The 17,226-nt window shown below is 44.9% G+C and overlaps 1 protein-coding gene across 1 annotated transcript; it reads right to left on the minus strand.

Annotated features, from left to right (window-relative positions):
* Positions 1 to 8,458: 8,458 nt before the first annotated feature.
* On the minus strand, positions 8,459 to 14,755 carry LOC109898976 (potassium channel subfamily K member 12-like). Its single transcript, XM_031835191.1, has 3 exons — positions 14,358 to 14,755; positions 9,122 to 9,269; positions 8,459 to 8,965 (listed from the first exon to the last, which is right to left on the minus strand). Exons 1-3 carry the CDS (start codon positions 14,711 to 14,713, stop codon positions 8,570 to 8,572), a joined length of 900 nt encoding a protein of 299 aa, XP_031691051.1. The 5' UTR covers positions 14,714 to 14,755; the 3' UTR covers positions 8,459 to 8,569.
* Positions 14,756 to 17,226: the final 2,471 nt, after the last annotated feature.

A 17,226-nucleotide genomic window follows, 5' to 3' on the forward strand; every position in this document is an offset into this window, starting at 1 on the left:
GTCTCATGTTTTATTAGTGTGCTCTTATGCGGTTTCCGTGTTTCTGTTAAGTAAAAGTTCTGGATTTACCCTTACCTCTGCTTGCTGTGTTTCTCTGTGACTGGGTTCGAGTTCTTACTAGCATTATTGTTATAGTAGACCTAAGCCTACAATGGATCCAGCAGAGATTTCTCAGTTGTCCGAGGAACATTCAGGACTCGACCATTTACAGTCGGCTCTCACCCACCGTGGATCTGTGATTGGTCGCCATGAGGCGCGGCTGCAGACATTGTCGGATGAATTAAGAACTCTTGTGTCCACTCTGCAGACAAGACAGATGGGAGCAACGGCTGCTGCACCTGTGGCTGTTCCTAATCCTCCACTCCCTACCAGCTCAGCATCTTCCTCCCATCGGGAGCCTCATCTCCCGGCACCCAGAGCACTATGAGGAGCATCCTGGGAGGTGTTGTGGGTTCCTGCTCCAGTGCTCGCTGGCCTTCGAGTTGCAGGCATCAACACTTCCCACCGAGCGTTCCTCCTTGCTCTCAAGGTGGGCTCTGGCCTGGGCCACAGCCATATGGGAGCAGCAATCAGACATTTGTTTGAATTGGCAAAGCTTCACCCAGGAGATGAAGAGGGTTTTTGATCATCCCATCAGGGGCAGGAACGCTGCTCAAAGACATATTGCACTTCTGCAGGGCAGCTTGAGCTTAGCTGATTATGCCATTGACTTTCGGACGCTCGCCACTGAGAGCGGTTGGAATACAGAGGCACTTCACGGATTCAGCAAGGTTCTCAAGTCTTCCCCGGACAACCCTGACACTCTCGATGAGCTTATCGTTCTGGCCATCTGGGTTGACAACTGGCTTCGGGAACGTCGTCGTGAGAGGATGGAGGGGTTCCGAGTTGTTGCCAGTTTTTCGGGATCCGCTGAGGGAGTCGATTCTTTGTTTGTTCCACATGCTGCGTTTGAGTTTGCTTGTCCGGTACCCCGTCAGAGTTCTCAATTTGGCTCCGGTTCTCCTTCATATAATTCAGAGGCAACAAGGACATTGGAATGCACAAGACTTTCCGCTCTGGAGAGATGGTGCAGGATTAACGAGCAACGTTTTCTTTCCTGTGGACAGTCTGGACGTTTCCGTTTCTCCTGTCCCGAGCTGACGGAAAACTGAATGACTCGTCAGTAGACAGGAGAATACTGGAAAGTCAGATAAAGTCTCCAGCTGCCGACACGGTACGCACCTTGCTTCCGGCCAAATTGACTGGCCCTCAGTAAGAGTTCTTGGATGGAATCCTTAATGCCAGTCCACCTGCCAGCAACTCTCTCCACATCTTTCTGGCCCTGCTCGTCTGGAGGCTTCTGATTTTCCTGTTCCCCCGGCTGGGGATGACAAGCCTGATCTTTCCCGCGTACCTCGGGATTACTGGGATCTGGGTCAGGTCTTCAGCAACGAAGGGCCAGCGAACTTCCTCCTTACAGGTCCTACGATTGTGCCGTCGACCTCCTGCCTGGCACCACTCCTCCAAGAGGAGGGCTATATTCTCTCTCAGGTCCGGAGACTGCAGCCATGAACAGTTAAATTAAGGAGGTACTGGTGGCTGGTTTTAATCGGCCATCCACTTCACCTGCTGGAGCGTTTTTTTTCTTTGTTGGAAAGAGAGATGGGGGATTACGTCCATGTACTGATTACCTGGGTTTAAATAACATTACCGTAAAGAACCTTTACCCTCTTCCTCTTATTTCATCAGCCTTTTGAGATACTCCAGTGAGCAACAGTTTTCCAAATATTGGATTTATGGAACGCGTACAATCTGGTGCGCATCAGACAGGAAGACTCGTGGAAGACAGCATTCAACACCCCAAATGGACATTATGAGTACCGTGTCATGCCGTTTGGACTTACAAATGCTTCTGCCATTTTCCAGACCCTGGTTATTGATGTGCTGCGCAACTTCTTTCACCAGTTCATGTTTGTGTACCTGGATGTCATCCTCATCTTCTCCAGGTCCATGGTTGAACACATCCAACATGTTCACCAGCTTCTTCAAAGACTTCTCTCTCACCAGTTCTTCGTGAAGGCAGAAAAGTGTGAGCTTCACGTTCCTCAGATCTCATTCCTGGGGTACATCGTGTTTCAGGGCTGTGTACGGACTCCCAAAAGGTAGAAGCGGTGGTCAATTGGCCGCGGCCAAGCACAGTCAAGCAAGTCCAGCGTTTTTTGGGGGTTTTGCTCATTTCTACCGGAGATTTGTGAGAGACTTTAGTTCGGTGGCTATGCCATTGACAGCGCTCACCAAGTGCTGGGCATGTAAGCTGGACCCCTGCTGATGAGAAGGCGTTCCAGGACCTGAAACGTCGGTTTTCTTCTGCACCCATTCTAGTTCATGCGGATTCTTCTCTTCCCTTCATGGTAGAGGTGGATGCCTCTGACGTTGGCTTGAGTGCGGTTCTGTCTCAGTGCTCGGCTAAAGACCGAAAGCTTCATCCCTGTTCTTTTCCATGCGTCTCACTCTAGCAGAGTGGCTACTTGTTCGACATGCTCCCGGAACAAGACTCCTCTGGTGCTTCTTCATCCGCTCCCAACACCTTCTCGACCCTGGTCTCATCTCTATGGATTTCATCATGGGTCTTCCATTCACAGAGGGTCACACTGTCATCCTGGTCATTGTGGACGGCTTTTCCAAGGAGGCACATTTCATTCCGCTGCCTAAGCTTTCATCTGCCTGTGAGACTGCTCAGGTAGTCATCCAGTATGTTTTCTGCCTTCACGGACGTCCTCTGGACATCGTCTCCGACCGGGGCCCCCGGTTTTCCTCCAGTATCTGGAGGGAGTTCTGTACTCTTCTGGGGTCATTGGCCAGTTTGTCCTCTGGCTATTACCCTCAGTCCAACGGTCAAACGGAGCAGGTGAACCAGGATCAGGAGACTGCCTTATGGTGCTGTTTGTCCCCCTGCCACTTGGAGTCAGCATCTTCCCTTGGTGGTGTCGTCACACAACAGTCTCCAGTGTTCATCCACCGGCCTGTCACAATTCCAGGTTTTGTACGAATAGCCTCCTCTGTTCCAGATCAGGAGATTGAAGTGGCGGTTCCATCCGCTCAACGTCTCATCTCTCGTTGCCGTCGGACCTGGAAGAGGGTTCGGTGAGCACTCCTGAGGCCCTCAGCTCGGGTTCAGCGACAGGCCAACTGTCATCGCCGTTCGAGTCCACTCCTGCGTTCCGGCCAGATGGTCTGTTTGTCTACTAGGCATCTGCCTCTGTGCTTGTAATCAAGGAAGTCGGCACCCCGGTATGTTGGGCCATTCAAAGTTCTATGGCGCATGAATCCAGTGACCTATCATCTTCCCCGATCCAAAAGGGTTCATCCCACCTTCCACATCTCCAGACCCAAGCCTGTGGTGTTCAGTCCTCTGGTTCCGGCCACTCGGCCTCCACCTCCGCATCGCATGATAGAGGGACAGCTAGTCTACACTGTGTGACGCATCCTCTCCAGTCGCCAGTTCCGGGGTGGGACTCAATATATCGTGAGTTCCGGCTTGGGACATTCTGGACCCCGGGGTTCATTTGGGATTTCCGTCGCCGTTCAGCTACCCCTGGTGGAACATCAGGAGCCGTTCCTTGATTCCTTAGCTTACCGCTGAAGGGCACCCTTACCCTGTTTTCTAGTTTCCAGGTTACCTTGATTATTACTTATTGGATTTACCTGTGTTTAATTACCTTCCATGTTCACCTGGTTGCCTTGTTATTTAGGTTCCTCAGGTGGCCTGTATCTTCGCTTAGGTCTCATGTTTTATTAGTGTGTGGTTGCCATGTTTCTGCTTGCTGTGTTTCTCTGCGCCTGGGTTCGAGTTCGTACTAGAATTATTGTTATAGATAGCGTCTATCTCCAGACCATCAGACTGTTAAACAGCGTCTATCTCCAGACCATCAGACTGTTAAACAGCGTCTATCTCCAGACCATCAGACTGTTAAACAGCGTCTATCTCCAGACCATCAGACTGTTAAACAGCGTCTATCTCCAGACCATCAGACTGTTAAACAGCGTCTATCTCCAGACCATCAGACTGTTAAACAGCGTCTATCTCCAGACCATCAGACTGTTGAACAGCGTCTATCTCCAGACCATCAGACTGTTGAACAGCTTCTATCTCCAGACCATCAGACTGTTGAACAGCTTCTATCTCCAGACCATCAGACTGTTGAACAGCGTCTATCTCCAGACCATCAGACTGTTGAACAGCGTCTATCTCCAGACCATCAGACTGTTAAACAGTTATCTTATCTTCTGTAATAAGAGACAAAGACTCTCTCACACAAGCTCTCACACACACGCAAACTCTTGTACTCAAATATACACTCACAAACACGCATACTCCAATACTCACAAACACACGCACACACAAACACAACTCTGCTGTCCCATGTGTATATACTGTAGAGACATTAAACATGGGATAGTTTCTTACTGTTTTCTAACTGTGTATTCATGCACTGGATTCTCCACATGGCTCATTCTAATATATGCTACCACTGTACATTGTATTTAGTTCCACTGTTAATTTATACACTGAATTCTCAACATCGCTCACTGTAATATATCTACTGCTGTACATATCATTCTAAGTATATTTTGTTGGAGTATATAAACAGATTGCATTTGGATTACTGATACAGTGATGTTTGGGTTGTTAACTGGACTCGTTCTGACATTCCTGATTTCTTGTTTTATTATTTTTTGTGTACTTGTTTGACATTTTTGCTGCACTGTTAGGAGCTAGTAACATAAGCAATTCGCTGCACCTGCTACAACATCTGATGAACTGTGTACGCAACCAAACACTTTGATTTGCTATATTTCCAGTCATGGTGTTATATGCGCAGTGTGCTGGCTGACTGATAAGAAAGACAAACCTAGCAGGATGGTCGGAGAGGGTACGGTGTGGTGTGACTGTGCTGAATGCAGAGATGGCAGAGCCTGCTAGCAGTAGTAGGCATTGGTGGACTGGAGAGAGAGAGATGCTAATGACGGATGCCAGACTGAGTTAAGCTCTTGGCTGTTCTGTGTATCTGGGAGGGTGTCTCTCTCTTTTTCTCTCTCTCTCCCCCATTATATCCAAACAGCAGTGTTCCATTTTCCTTTCTGTTCCTCATAGTGTGTACTTCCTATGACCTTCTCTACCCAAACAGTGCACTTATAGTAAAAGCTGTCTTTGAGACCATTAGCCTGAAAGATACAGGGTTTCATAATGACATCTGGGAGGTTTGACCTGTTGAGCATGTCTGTCTTTTCTCTATAGTGGATCAGAGTGCTCTTTGTCTCCAGAACAAATACCAATTCTATGTCCCAAATGGAACCCTATTCCCAATGTAGTGCTCTCTACGGGGCCTAGTCAAAAGTAGTGCACTATATAGGAAATAGGGTGTCATTTGGAATGCACTCAAAGACTCTCCCTCCTGAAGACAGAGCTGTCAGATGGACAGGACCTGGTATGCTGTTCTCTTTTCTCTCTTTCTCTCTTTTTCTCTTTCTCAGAAACAATGACAGTGAAGTGTGAGAATCCTTTTCGATGAAAGGCTACAAGACAAATGTTCCTCTTTAAGTGACTCTCTTTCTCCCAGAGTTTCTCCATTTAAAATGTTAAAGTATCTGTATAGAAGGTTACCCCAACTGGCGGCCCGCGGATCCAATTTTCACTGTTGGATATAAAAAACACCAGGAAATTAGCTCCAAGTGATTTTAATTTAAGAAATTGGCTCCCAAGTTTTCCCACCCATAACAGAGAGACGTGATTGTATACAAATGTAAGTTTGAAAATTATTACGTTTTAGTCAAACATCATATCTGTTTGGGCTTCTTGCGGTCAATTTGTAGTCTACGAATGATTTGTAATTATGTTCCGGGCCCCCGGCTGAATCTAGTTGATGATCCCTGTTGTATAGGATCCACTTATTCACTACAGTAGCTACACCTTGCTCTGGCTATGAGTCTCTTCTTCATTAGTCCTTTTACAGAAATACATCTTATTTAATGTTCACTGTAATTATCAGGTTGCACACTTTTAGCCTTTGTTCTTTTTCCTGTCTTTTTTCTCTTTCTTACAGGCAAGAGGAAGAGAGGAGGAGAAGAGGAGGGGAGGGGGAGAAGAGGAGGAAGAGGAGACGGAGAGGAGAAGCGGGGGACAGGAGAAGAGGAGGGGAAGAGGAGGAGAAAAGAAGGGGGGAAGAGAAGGAGAGGATAAGAGGGGAACAGGAGAAGAGGAGAGGAAGAGAAGGAGAGGAGAAGAGAGGAACAGGGGGGGAGGAGAAGGAGAGGAGAAGAGAGGAACAGGGGGAGAGGAGAAGGAGAGGAGAAGAGGGGAACAGGAGAAGAGGAGGGGAGGAGGAGAAGAGAAGAGGGGAAGAGAAGAAAGGGACAAGGGAAGGGGAGGAGAAGAGGAGGAGAAGAGAAGGGGAGAAGAGAAGGGGAGACGAGGGGAAGAGAAGGAGAAGGGAAGAGGGGGACAGGAAAAGAGGAGGGGAGAGGAGGAGGACGAGGAGAGAAGGATAAGAGGGGAACAGGAGGGGAGGAGGAGAAGAGAGGAAAAGAAGGAGAGGAGAAGAGGGGGACAGGAGGGGGGAGAAGAGGAGAAGGAGAGGGGAACAGGAGAAGTGGAGGGGAAGAGAAGAGAAGAAGAGGGAAACAGGAGGAGAGGAGGAGAGGAGCTCTAGCCTGCAGACATACATAAAGTAAGTAGAATGCTCTTTGACCTGAAACATGATCTGAGCTCCCTACCTCCCCTCTCCTCGCTGCACAAATCCATCTTGAGAAAAGGAAATGACTGTTTGAAGACCTGCACTCAGGCTCAGTTGCGGAATATCTTACTAGGAGCTCACTGAACTGACTGACATAACAGAGCTGGTCTGCAGTACAGCAGTAGCATCACAGTACAGCAGTAGCATCACAGTACAGCAGTAGCATGAACCCCATACGAAAACACCAGCCATTCTGAATGATTTGTTTTACCCTTCCCGTTGGCCCTAAATTGGCAGATCTGAAGGGTTTGGATAGGTATCAACAGTGAAGTGTTGGAGCTTCCACCATATTGCTTCTACCTTACAGATTGTTAAACATCAAAGCGCTAGGGCCAGAGGGAAGGGTTGAGGGGTGATTAGGGGCGTGCTGAACCTGTCTCCTCTTCCCCAACAGAATCAGTCACCTGAGTTTAAGATTAAACTAGTATCAAGATGATTGCTTGAGACCATAGAAATATAATGATTTCTTGCTTGTACTTCCTCGCATGGGTACAATCCATATGGTCGCCGGCCCACCCATCACAGAACATTGACATGAATGGCTTGACTCTCCATTCAAGTCATTCTATTCATATAGTAGTTGAGACTAGGTTTGCCATCCCTACGGTTATTCTCTCTATGGCTCAGCTTCCATACTTCAGGACAGGTCTGTAAGGTTAGTTGCTCTATGGTTCAGCTTCCATACTTCAGGACAGGTCTGTAAGGTTAGTCGCTCTATGGTTCAGCTTCCGTACTTCAGGACAGGTCTGTAAGGTTAGTCTCTCTATGGTTCAGTTTCCATACTTCAGGACAGGTCTGTAAGGTTAGTCTCTCTATGGTTCAGCTTCCATACTTCAGGTCAGGTCTGTAAGCTTAGTCTCTCTATGGTTCAGCTTCCATACTTCAGGACAGGTCTGTCCGTGGATCTGATATGTAGATGAGTTCCTATTGTTCTCCACCATGAGACATGGAATGCATAGTTATACCATACAGAAATTACAGCTACAGTACCAACTCAACCTTTACATTCAAATCTACTTATAAATGTCATAATTATTGGGGAAGTGATAATGATGTAGCCTAATAATGATCACACAGAGTTGCCTCTTCCAGTACAGTACACTGTAGAAGTCAAAATGTATCAAGTCTCAGAGGAGGAGTGCTGATCTAGGATCTATCTCACTTTCTGTCTCTCTGTATCTAAGACGCATGATACATACAGCCTCAGAGATCTACTCAGGTATGGCTAACTAATTATCCTGAAGAATACCACTGCTATATCAGTGAAAATGTTCTCTGGTTGCTTTGAGTCAGAGAGCAAAATGTAAGGTTATAGCCTCATGGTATTCGCAAGTGTTTTGATCTTCCAAAGTTTAGTTACAAGAAGGTTACTTTCCTTCCCACAGTATCACTACAACTGTCCATCATCATCATCATCATCATCATCATCACCCTCAATCATCACAGGATGTTGATTACATCCCTAAAAATGTCATGCATATCATCATGCTCTTCCAACGAAGGACCAGACATAATCAAGCATGACAAGAGTGATAGCAAGTATAGTTCATCACATGAAACCTTGCAGAATCTTTAAGCGCCTCTGTTTCTCTCCATCAGTATGTCTTCTTAAGCACAGTCTCCTGCAGGGTTCTCTCCAGTGTGTCTCAACTTTTTCATTAAGACAAGCAGTCTATGGTCTTTACTCCTTGAGGGAGCGCTTAAATTAAGTCAGCTACTCATCTCTCGGACTGAAAGTCCCATCCCACAGACCAGTGCCTGTCCACGGACAAGAAGTCGAGAAACACTGCTCAGTTCTACCTGGAGTTGCTGGTCTCTGCCAGTCTGTTGTTCATGATCCCCAGAGCGCCCACTCCTCCAGAGAACCCGTTATGTCTCGAGCCGCCGCACACCGTCCTGGGATAACCGTTAGCGGACTCTGATAACTGCTTCTGCATGAGTGCCAGTGAGACCTTATTCGAGGCTGTCAGGTCCTTCATTGAAATCATCTCTCCCGAGAGTCTGCGTCCTCCTCCCTCCATGTCGCTTTCACAGGGTCCCGAATCCCCCGAGTCCGGCGTGCGTTTGATTCGGAAGCGACCTTTACGGATTCTCGAACCAGGCCGGATGGCGTTGCGGCGACCCAATGGGAAAGAGTTGGACTTGATTTTACACCGCTGGCAGCATAAGTTCTGAAGCATCCAGTTGAGCACCTGAATGAAAGAAGCATGGAGGGAATTTGATTTGACATTTAAAATACAGATAGAGTTGCCTGAGCCATTTGAGTACAACAATGCATACATACAAAATGATGGAGGATTAAAAATACAATATTGTCGACAGACTCATTTCCAATGTTCAACATCTACCTGTTTGATGACGATGGAGATGACGTTGAACAGAGAGTAGATGCAACACACGCCCATAAGGATGAACAGGCAGTTGGCTAGACGGTACAGTGGCTGGTACTCATAGTCTGCTCTCTGGCTCGACACCAGGTCCCCAAAGCCGATGGTACTGGAGGAGGAGGAGGAAGAAAAAGAAGAAGAGTATGACTTTATTGCCTGTATTTATCCCCCTGAGACTAGGGTTCAGAATCCCAGTAACTTTCCCCAAATTCCCCAGTTTTCCAGAAGTCCTGTTGGAGAATTTCTTACTTATTACCTCCTAATTCCAGGAATCAGTAGCACTTTATGACAACTCCACTTAATAAAGCATCGATAATGGATTATTAAAGAGTTTATTATTAATTGATGAATCATTACTCCATTCACAAGATGTTTAATATATGTCTTTATTAAACCATTTCCTAATCATTAGTTAAGTATTTTTGCATGGCCTCATCTAAAGTGTGGGCTCTTTATACTTTATAAATGTTTTGTGTGACCAATGTAATTTTTCACTAAAATATGGACATGCTCCTTATGTCCCCTAGAACACAGAGGATGTTTAAGTTAAGAAAAGTTCAGAAAATATATAGAAAATGTGCATTTATTGGAAGTGAGTTTTCTACTGAAACTAAAGTGAATGTAAACAGTCACTATTTTTATTTTTGGAAAAATAACGTTCCCAAAGTAAACGGCCTATTTCTTAGGACCAGATGCTAGAATATGCATATAATTGACAGATTATAGAAAACACTCTAAAGTTTCCAAAACTGAAAAATATTGTATGTGAGTAAAACAGAACTGATATTGCAGGCAAAATCCTGAGAAAAATCCAATCAGGAAGTGACTCTTGTTTTGAAACCCCTGTCTTTCCATTGCCCATTGAAAGGGATATCAACCAGATTCCTTTTTCTGTGGCTTCCCTAAGGTGTCTACAGCCTTTAGACGTAGTTTCAGGCCTTTATTTTGAAAAATGAGCATAAACGACTACATTGCGTAAGTGGCCAGCTGAGGGCTCTCAGAGTGATTCTTGCGTAAAAGACAGAGGTAGTAATTTTTCCTCTCGCTCCAACTGAAAAGCCAATTGTCCCGGTTGATATATTATCGAATAGATATTTGAAAAACACCTTGAGGATTGATTATAAAAAACGTTTGCCATGTTTCTGTCACTATTATGGACATAGTTTGGAAAAAATTTCGGCGTTGTCGCGACCGCTATTTCCAGTGGATTTCTCAACATAATGTGACCAACGAAATTAGGTATTTTGGGTATAAAAATAAGCTTTATGGAACAAAAGGAACATTTGCTGTCTAACTGGGAGTCTCGTCAGTGAAAACATCCGAAGATCATCAAAGGTAAACGGTTAATTTGATTGCTTTTCTGATTTTCGTGACCAAGCTTCCTGCTGCTACCTGGACATAATGCTATGCTAGGCTATCAATAAACTTATACAAACGCTTGTCTTGCTTTGGCTGTAAAGCATAATTTCAAAATCTGAGATGACAGGGTGATTAATTAAAGGCTAAACTGTGTTTCATTATATTTCACTTGGGATTTCATGAATATTAATATTTTCTAGTAATATTTTTTGACCGTTGCGCTATGCTAATTAGTGTAGTTGATGACAATTCTCCCGGATCCAGGATGGGTATTTCCAAGAGGCTAGGCTGTGTTGTGTTTCTTGGCAAGGACTTTTCTACCCCAAATAATGCATTTGCGAGGTGTGGATTGCAGTCTCCTTAGAGATGTGTTTTTTCTACAATTTATTTTTTCATTGTGTCGCACTCCAGGAAGGGGATCCTAATAAAAATCATTAAAAATCTGTATAATCTCGGTAAACCAGAACTGTTAGAAATTGGGAGTTCCGGTTTGCGAAGTCTCCAAATTTGATCACCCAACTCTCAGCCAATAAATACACTACAAGCAGGAAATGTCCTGCAACATTGAATTTAGATCCTACACCTGTAACATTTTTCCCTGCAAATCATACATTTATTTTTTGTTGTTGTTGAATTTTACACCCTTTTCTCCCCAATTTCGTGATATCCAATCCAGTAGCTACTATCTTGTCTCATCGCTACAACTCCCGTACGGGCTCGGGAGAGACGAAGGTCGAAAGCCACGCGTCCTCCAAAACATAACCCAACCAAGCCGCACTGCTTCTTAACACAGCGCGCATCCAACCCGGAAGCATCCAACCCGCACCAAAGTGGGACTGTCGGTCTGGACAGCTGATTTAGGATTTGTTTGCGTTTGCGAGGTTGACAACATCAGCAAATCATTCACATTATAACTCTTCCTCAAGTCTTTGCAACAGTTGTTTCACAAGGAAATACAGTGGCTTGTGAAAGTATTCACCCCCTTGGCATTTGTCCTATTTTGTTGCCTTACAACCTGGAATTAAAATTGAAATTCGGTGAGGTTTTTATCATTTGATTTACACAACATGCCTACCACTTTGAATATTGTGATACAAACAAGTAATAAGTCAAAAAAAACTTGAGCGTGCATAACTATTCACCCCCCAAAGTCAATACTTTGTAGAGCCACCTTTTGCAGCAATTACAGCTGCATGTCCCTTGGGGTATGTCTCTATAAGCTTGGCACATCTAGCCACTGGGATTCTTTCCCCATTCTTCAAGGCAAAACTGCTCCAGCGCCTTCAAGTTGGATAGGTTCTGCTGGTGTACAGCAATTCTTAGAGCCAGGGTCTATTTTCCTGAATTTCCGCCTAACTGACATGCCCAAAGTAAACTACCTGTTACTCAGAAGCCAGGATATGCATATAATGGTGAGCCGGCTTCATGGCACCTGGCTCGATGCCCACTCTAGCCCGGCCGATACGAGGCGCTGCTATGTACCGCACCGGGCTATGCCTGCGCACCGGGGACACCGTGCGCCTCACGGCATAACACGGTGCCTGCCAGGTCCCCCTCTCTCCACGGTAAGCACGGGGAGTTGGCTCAGGTCTCCTACCTGACTTAGCCACACTCCCCGTGTGCCCCCCCCCAAGAAATTATTGGGGCTGCCTCTCGGGCTTCCAACCGCGCTGCCGTGCTGCCTCCTCATATCACCGCCTCTCGGCTTTCGCTGCCTCCAGCTCAGCCTTGGGACGGCGATATTCTCCCGGCTGTGCCTAGGGTCCCTTGCCATCCAAGATCCCCTCCCATGTCCAGCAGTCTGGAGATCGCTGCTGCTGCTGCTGCCCGTTACCACGCTGCTTGGTCCTTTGGTGGTGGGTGAATCTGTAACGGTCGTCGTATGAAGGAGAAGAGGAGGACCAATACGCAACGTGGTAAGTGTCCATATTGATAATTTATTATCACGAGAACACTAAACAAAATAACAAAGGAGAATGAATGACACAGTCCTGTCTGGTGTAGACACAAAGCAGAAAACAATCACCCACAAGTCAAGGGTGAAAAACAGGCTACTTAAGTATGGTTCTCAATCAGGAACAACAATTGACAGCTGCCTCTGATTGAGAACCATACCAGGCCAAACACAGAAATACCAAATCATAGAAAAACTAACATAGACAACCCACCCAACTCACACCCTGACCATACTAAACAAAGACATAACAAAATATCTAAGGTCAGAACGTGACACATATTCTTTCCATTTTTTAATAACGGATTTAATGGTGCTCTGTGGGATGTTCAAATTTTCAGATATTTTTTAATAACCCAACCCTGATGTTTACTTCTCCACAACTTTGTCCCTGACCAGCTCCTTGGTCTTCATGGTGCTGGTCTTCATGGTGCTGCTTGCTTGGTGGTGCCCCTTGCTGAGTGATGTTGCAGACTCTGGGGCCTTTCAGAACAGGTGTATGTATACTGAGATCATGTGACAGATCATGTGACACTTAGATTGCACACATTTGGACTTCTGAAGGTAATTGGTTGCACCAGATCTTATTTAGGGGCTTCACAGCAAAGAGGGTGAAAACATATGCGTTGCACACACCACTTGTGTGGTTTTAATTTTTTATCATTTTTTGAAACATGTAATTTTTTTTCATTTCACTTCACCAATTTGGACCATTCTGTGTATATCCATTACATGACATCCAAATAAAATTCCATTTAAATTACAGGTTGTAATGCAACAAAATAGGAAAGATGCCAAGGGGATGAAAACTTTTGCAAGGAAATGTATATTGTCTAATAAAAATCATGAGCTTATTGGGTAAAACAAAACTTTAGTCAGCACCTCTACATTAAAATAATTTTCTCTGGGTGTGCTCCAGCTCATGATTTTATTAGAAAATATTTTTAGTTTAACATCCTTTGCATTTGTGATTATTATTTAACCATTGATATGTTCTAGGGTCTAAGTGTGACTGTTTACATTCACTTTAGTTTCAGTAGAACACTCACTTCCAAAAAATGCACATTTTCTATATATTTTCTTAACTTAACCTCCTCTGTGTTCTAGGGGACATTTTGAGACCTAGTGCGTAATGGGACAAGGACATCCCTGCCAGCCAAACCTTCCCCTAACTCGGATGACGCTGGGCCAATTGTGCACCGCCCCATGGGTCTTCCGGTCAGGGCCGGCTGCGACAGAGCCTGGACTTGAACCCAGAATCTCTAGTGGCCCAGACCACTGTGCCACATGGGAGGCTGATGCTCATTTTAAGGAGCATCAGGTACTGCTGGAATGTCTATCTTTTGGTGAGAAATTACACTGTTCACTCGAGACATTTGTATTTGTAAAGTATAAATAGCCCACACTTTAGATGAGGCTACGCAAAAAAACTTGAATAACGATTAGGAAATGGTTTATAAGGACCTATATTAAATATCTTATGAATGATCTTATAAATCATTAGTAAATACTTTCAAAGTGGTTTACAAATGTGTGAATAACTAGGTTACTATCACTTACAAATGTGAAAGTAATGATTAACAACGATTTAGTAATCCATTATAAATCCTTCATTATGTGGAGTTATTATAAAGTTCCACCCAGGAATCTTCCAACCGGGATTTCTGGAAAACCAGATAAGTTTAGGGAAGAGACATACACATACACACACAAAAGAAGAGGTTGAAGAACAGGGCCAGCCACAGTGCAGTGCCTTGATCAAGGGAAAAACGACACAATATTTACTCTACCCATTAGATTTTCCCTTCAGTCAGACTCAAGATTCGTAAAGAGAACCCTCCAGCCAGTTACTGTCTGGCCCACCTCTCCGAGCTCCGACCTTACCTGAATGTGACGAAGCAGAAGTAGAGTGAGTCGAGGTAGGCCCATCCCTCCACGGGGGTGTACATGGCCGAGGCGCAGCAGGAGATGATGATGGCGGATAGCCCCAGGATCAACATGACGTGGTAGACAGACGGCTTCCACCCCGGGAAAGAACACGCTGAGAAGTCATGGCGGATACCCGGCGGGAGGAGGCCGGAGTTCCGAATGCGCCGTTCCCTCACGGCCTTCATGACCACAGCCAGGAGGGTGATAATGCGTTCCAGGAAGAGGTTAAAGAACAAGATGGTGGCTGCGCAGCCGAGGAGACCGTAGAAGATCAGGAACACCTTCCCTGCTACCGTCACTGGAGTGGACATCCCGAAACCTACAGGTGGTGACAGAGAGATGGGGTTAGGGTAATGGATTGCTTAATTGATTGACTGGTTGATTGATTGACTGGATGATTGGTTGATTGATTGATGAAAGAAGATTATACTACTGAAGGCCCAGAGGAAGGCATTTTACATACCACAATGTAAGTCTGTTTGTCTGTTCCGAATAATTCTCAGGTCATTGCAGGTATCTGAATGCCTCATTCCCTTCTTCTGTGGTAGACACTAAGGCTGCGTTTACACAGTCAGCCCAATTCTGATATGTTTTTCAGTAATTGGTCTTTTGACCAATCAGATCAGCTCAAAAAAATCTGATGTGTAAAGATAGGATTTGGGCTCCATGTGTAAATGCAACCCAAGTGAGTCCTGGCCTGGGGTAAGATGTTTTAAACTCTACTCCGTACATACCAGAATGTATATTAACAGCACTGTACCAGCATTGGATGAGTTAAATAAAGTGAGTGATATTTTGCAACTGAAATATCTGGCAACATTCTATTAGCATTAGACGTGGCACATCTTTCTACTTCCTCTGAACTTCCTCTGAACTTCCTCAGAAGACAAGGCCATCAGTATTTGGGAGGGTGTGTGAGTAACACAGTAATGAAGCTAAGCTCTGTAAATGATTGACATTTCTGCTGTAGATACATGATCTGGCACTTTGTTCCGTCAACTCATTTCCTGGTCAATTAGGTGTTAAAGATAAGTGGAGAAGTTGTGAGAGGTGACGAAAGATGAGGATTAGATATGTGTGTGTGTGTGTGTGTGTGTGGCATTTGTTGAGTTATATAGGAACAAAACAAGGACACTTCCTATGTTGGGAAGTCAGAGGTCAGAGACAGACTTTGCAGCTGACACACATCTATGCTCACCAGCCAAAGTGTATAGTAGTTGTGGCCACTCAATTCTATCTGTCAGTACATATTGTAACTGATTGGATAAGTGATTGTTGTGGTGTATTCTGTCAAGCAAAAAACAAAGTGCAAGGAGATCATGGAGTGAGATTCTGTTTCAAGGTGAAATTATTTTTCCATCGTTGTCTTTTTTTTGTCTGCGTCCCAAATGGCACCCTATTTTCTAAATCGTCTCTGGTCAAAAGTAGTGCAATAAATAGGCAAATGGGTACCATTTTTGGGTACTATTTCTTTCTACACAGGGCTTAGTAGCTGTTCCATCTCTTTAATAACTACAGTAATAAATGATACTAATGTGATGAGCTCCCTTTATGACTCACAATGTTATATTTACCTCGTCGTTCAAATTGGAAACCACTCAAATATGATCGTTATTAAGAGCAAACACACACTCATGGAAAAAGGCAGAAACACACACACACACACACACACACACACACACACACACACACACACACACACACACACACACACACACACACACACACACACACACACACACACACACACACACACACACACACACACACACACACCCCATACATACATACGACACGCACACATAGACACCCACACAACCACTGACATGTTCCCCTCTACCATCAGTCCAGTGCAGTGGAGATAGAGAGAAAAATAGCTCACACACGTATCACATGTTATTAGTCACATGAGCTGAATACAACAGGTGTAGTAGACCTTACAGTGAAATGCTTACTTACAAGCCCTTAACCAACAATGCAGTTTTAAGACAATACCCCCCAAAAAGTAAGAGATATGAATAACAAATAAATAATTAAAGAGCAGTCCTAAATAATAATAGAGGGGCTATATTCAGGGGGTACCGGTACAGAGCCAATGTGCGGGGGCACCGGAGATAATTGAGGTAATATACAAGCCTTTCGCTACACTCGCATTAACATCTGCTAACCAGGTGTATGTGACCAACAAAATGTGATTTGATGTACATGCAGGCAATAAAGTTATTAAAGTGACTAAGCAGAGATAATAACAGAGTAGAAGCAGAGGGTTTGGGGAGGGGGGGTAATGCAAATAGTCTGGGTAGCCATTTGAATAGCTGTCCAGGAGTCTTATGGCTTGGGGGTAGAAGCTGTTTAGAAGCCTTTTGGACCTAGACTTGGCGCTCCGGAACAACTTGCCGTGCGGTAGCAGAGAGAAAAGTCTATGACTTGGGTGGCTGGAGTCCTTGACTCCAGATGCATGGAGAAAAACTGTACTGCTTTGAAAATAAACTCTAGCACACTGATGATCTTTATGCTTTTCAAAAAGTAGTGGAGTTCCACAGGACAGTGGTGTGGTTATAGTAGTGGAGTTCTACAGGACAGTGTTGTGGTTATAGTAGTGGAGTTCTACAGGACAGTGGTGTGGTTATAGTAGTGGAGTTCTACAGGACAGTGGTGTGGTTGTAGTAGTGGAGTTCTACAGGACAGTGGTGTGGTTATAGTAGTGGAGTTCTACACGACAGTGGTGTGGTTGTAGTAGTGGAGTTCTACAGGACAGTGGTGTGGTTATAGTAGTGGAGTTCTACAGGACAGTGGTGTGGTTATAGTAGTGGAGTTCTACAGG

The sequence above is a fragment of the Oncorhynchus kisutch genome, linkage group LG11 (assembly GCF_002021735.2).
Source record: "Oncorhynchus kisutch isolate 150728-3 linkage group LG11, Okis_V2, whole genome shotgun sequence".
In the NCBI taxonomy this organism is placed as follows: Eukaryota; Metazoa; Chordata; class Actinopteri; order Salmoniformes; family Salmonidae; genus Oncorhynchus; species Oncorhynchus kisutch.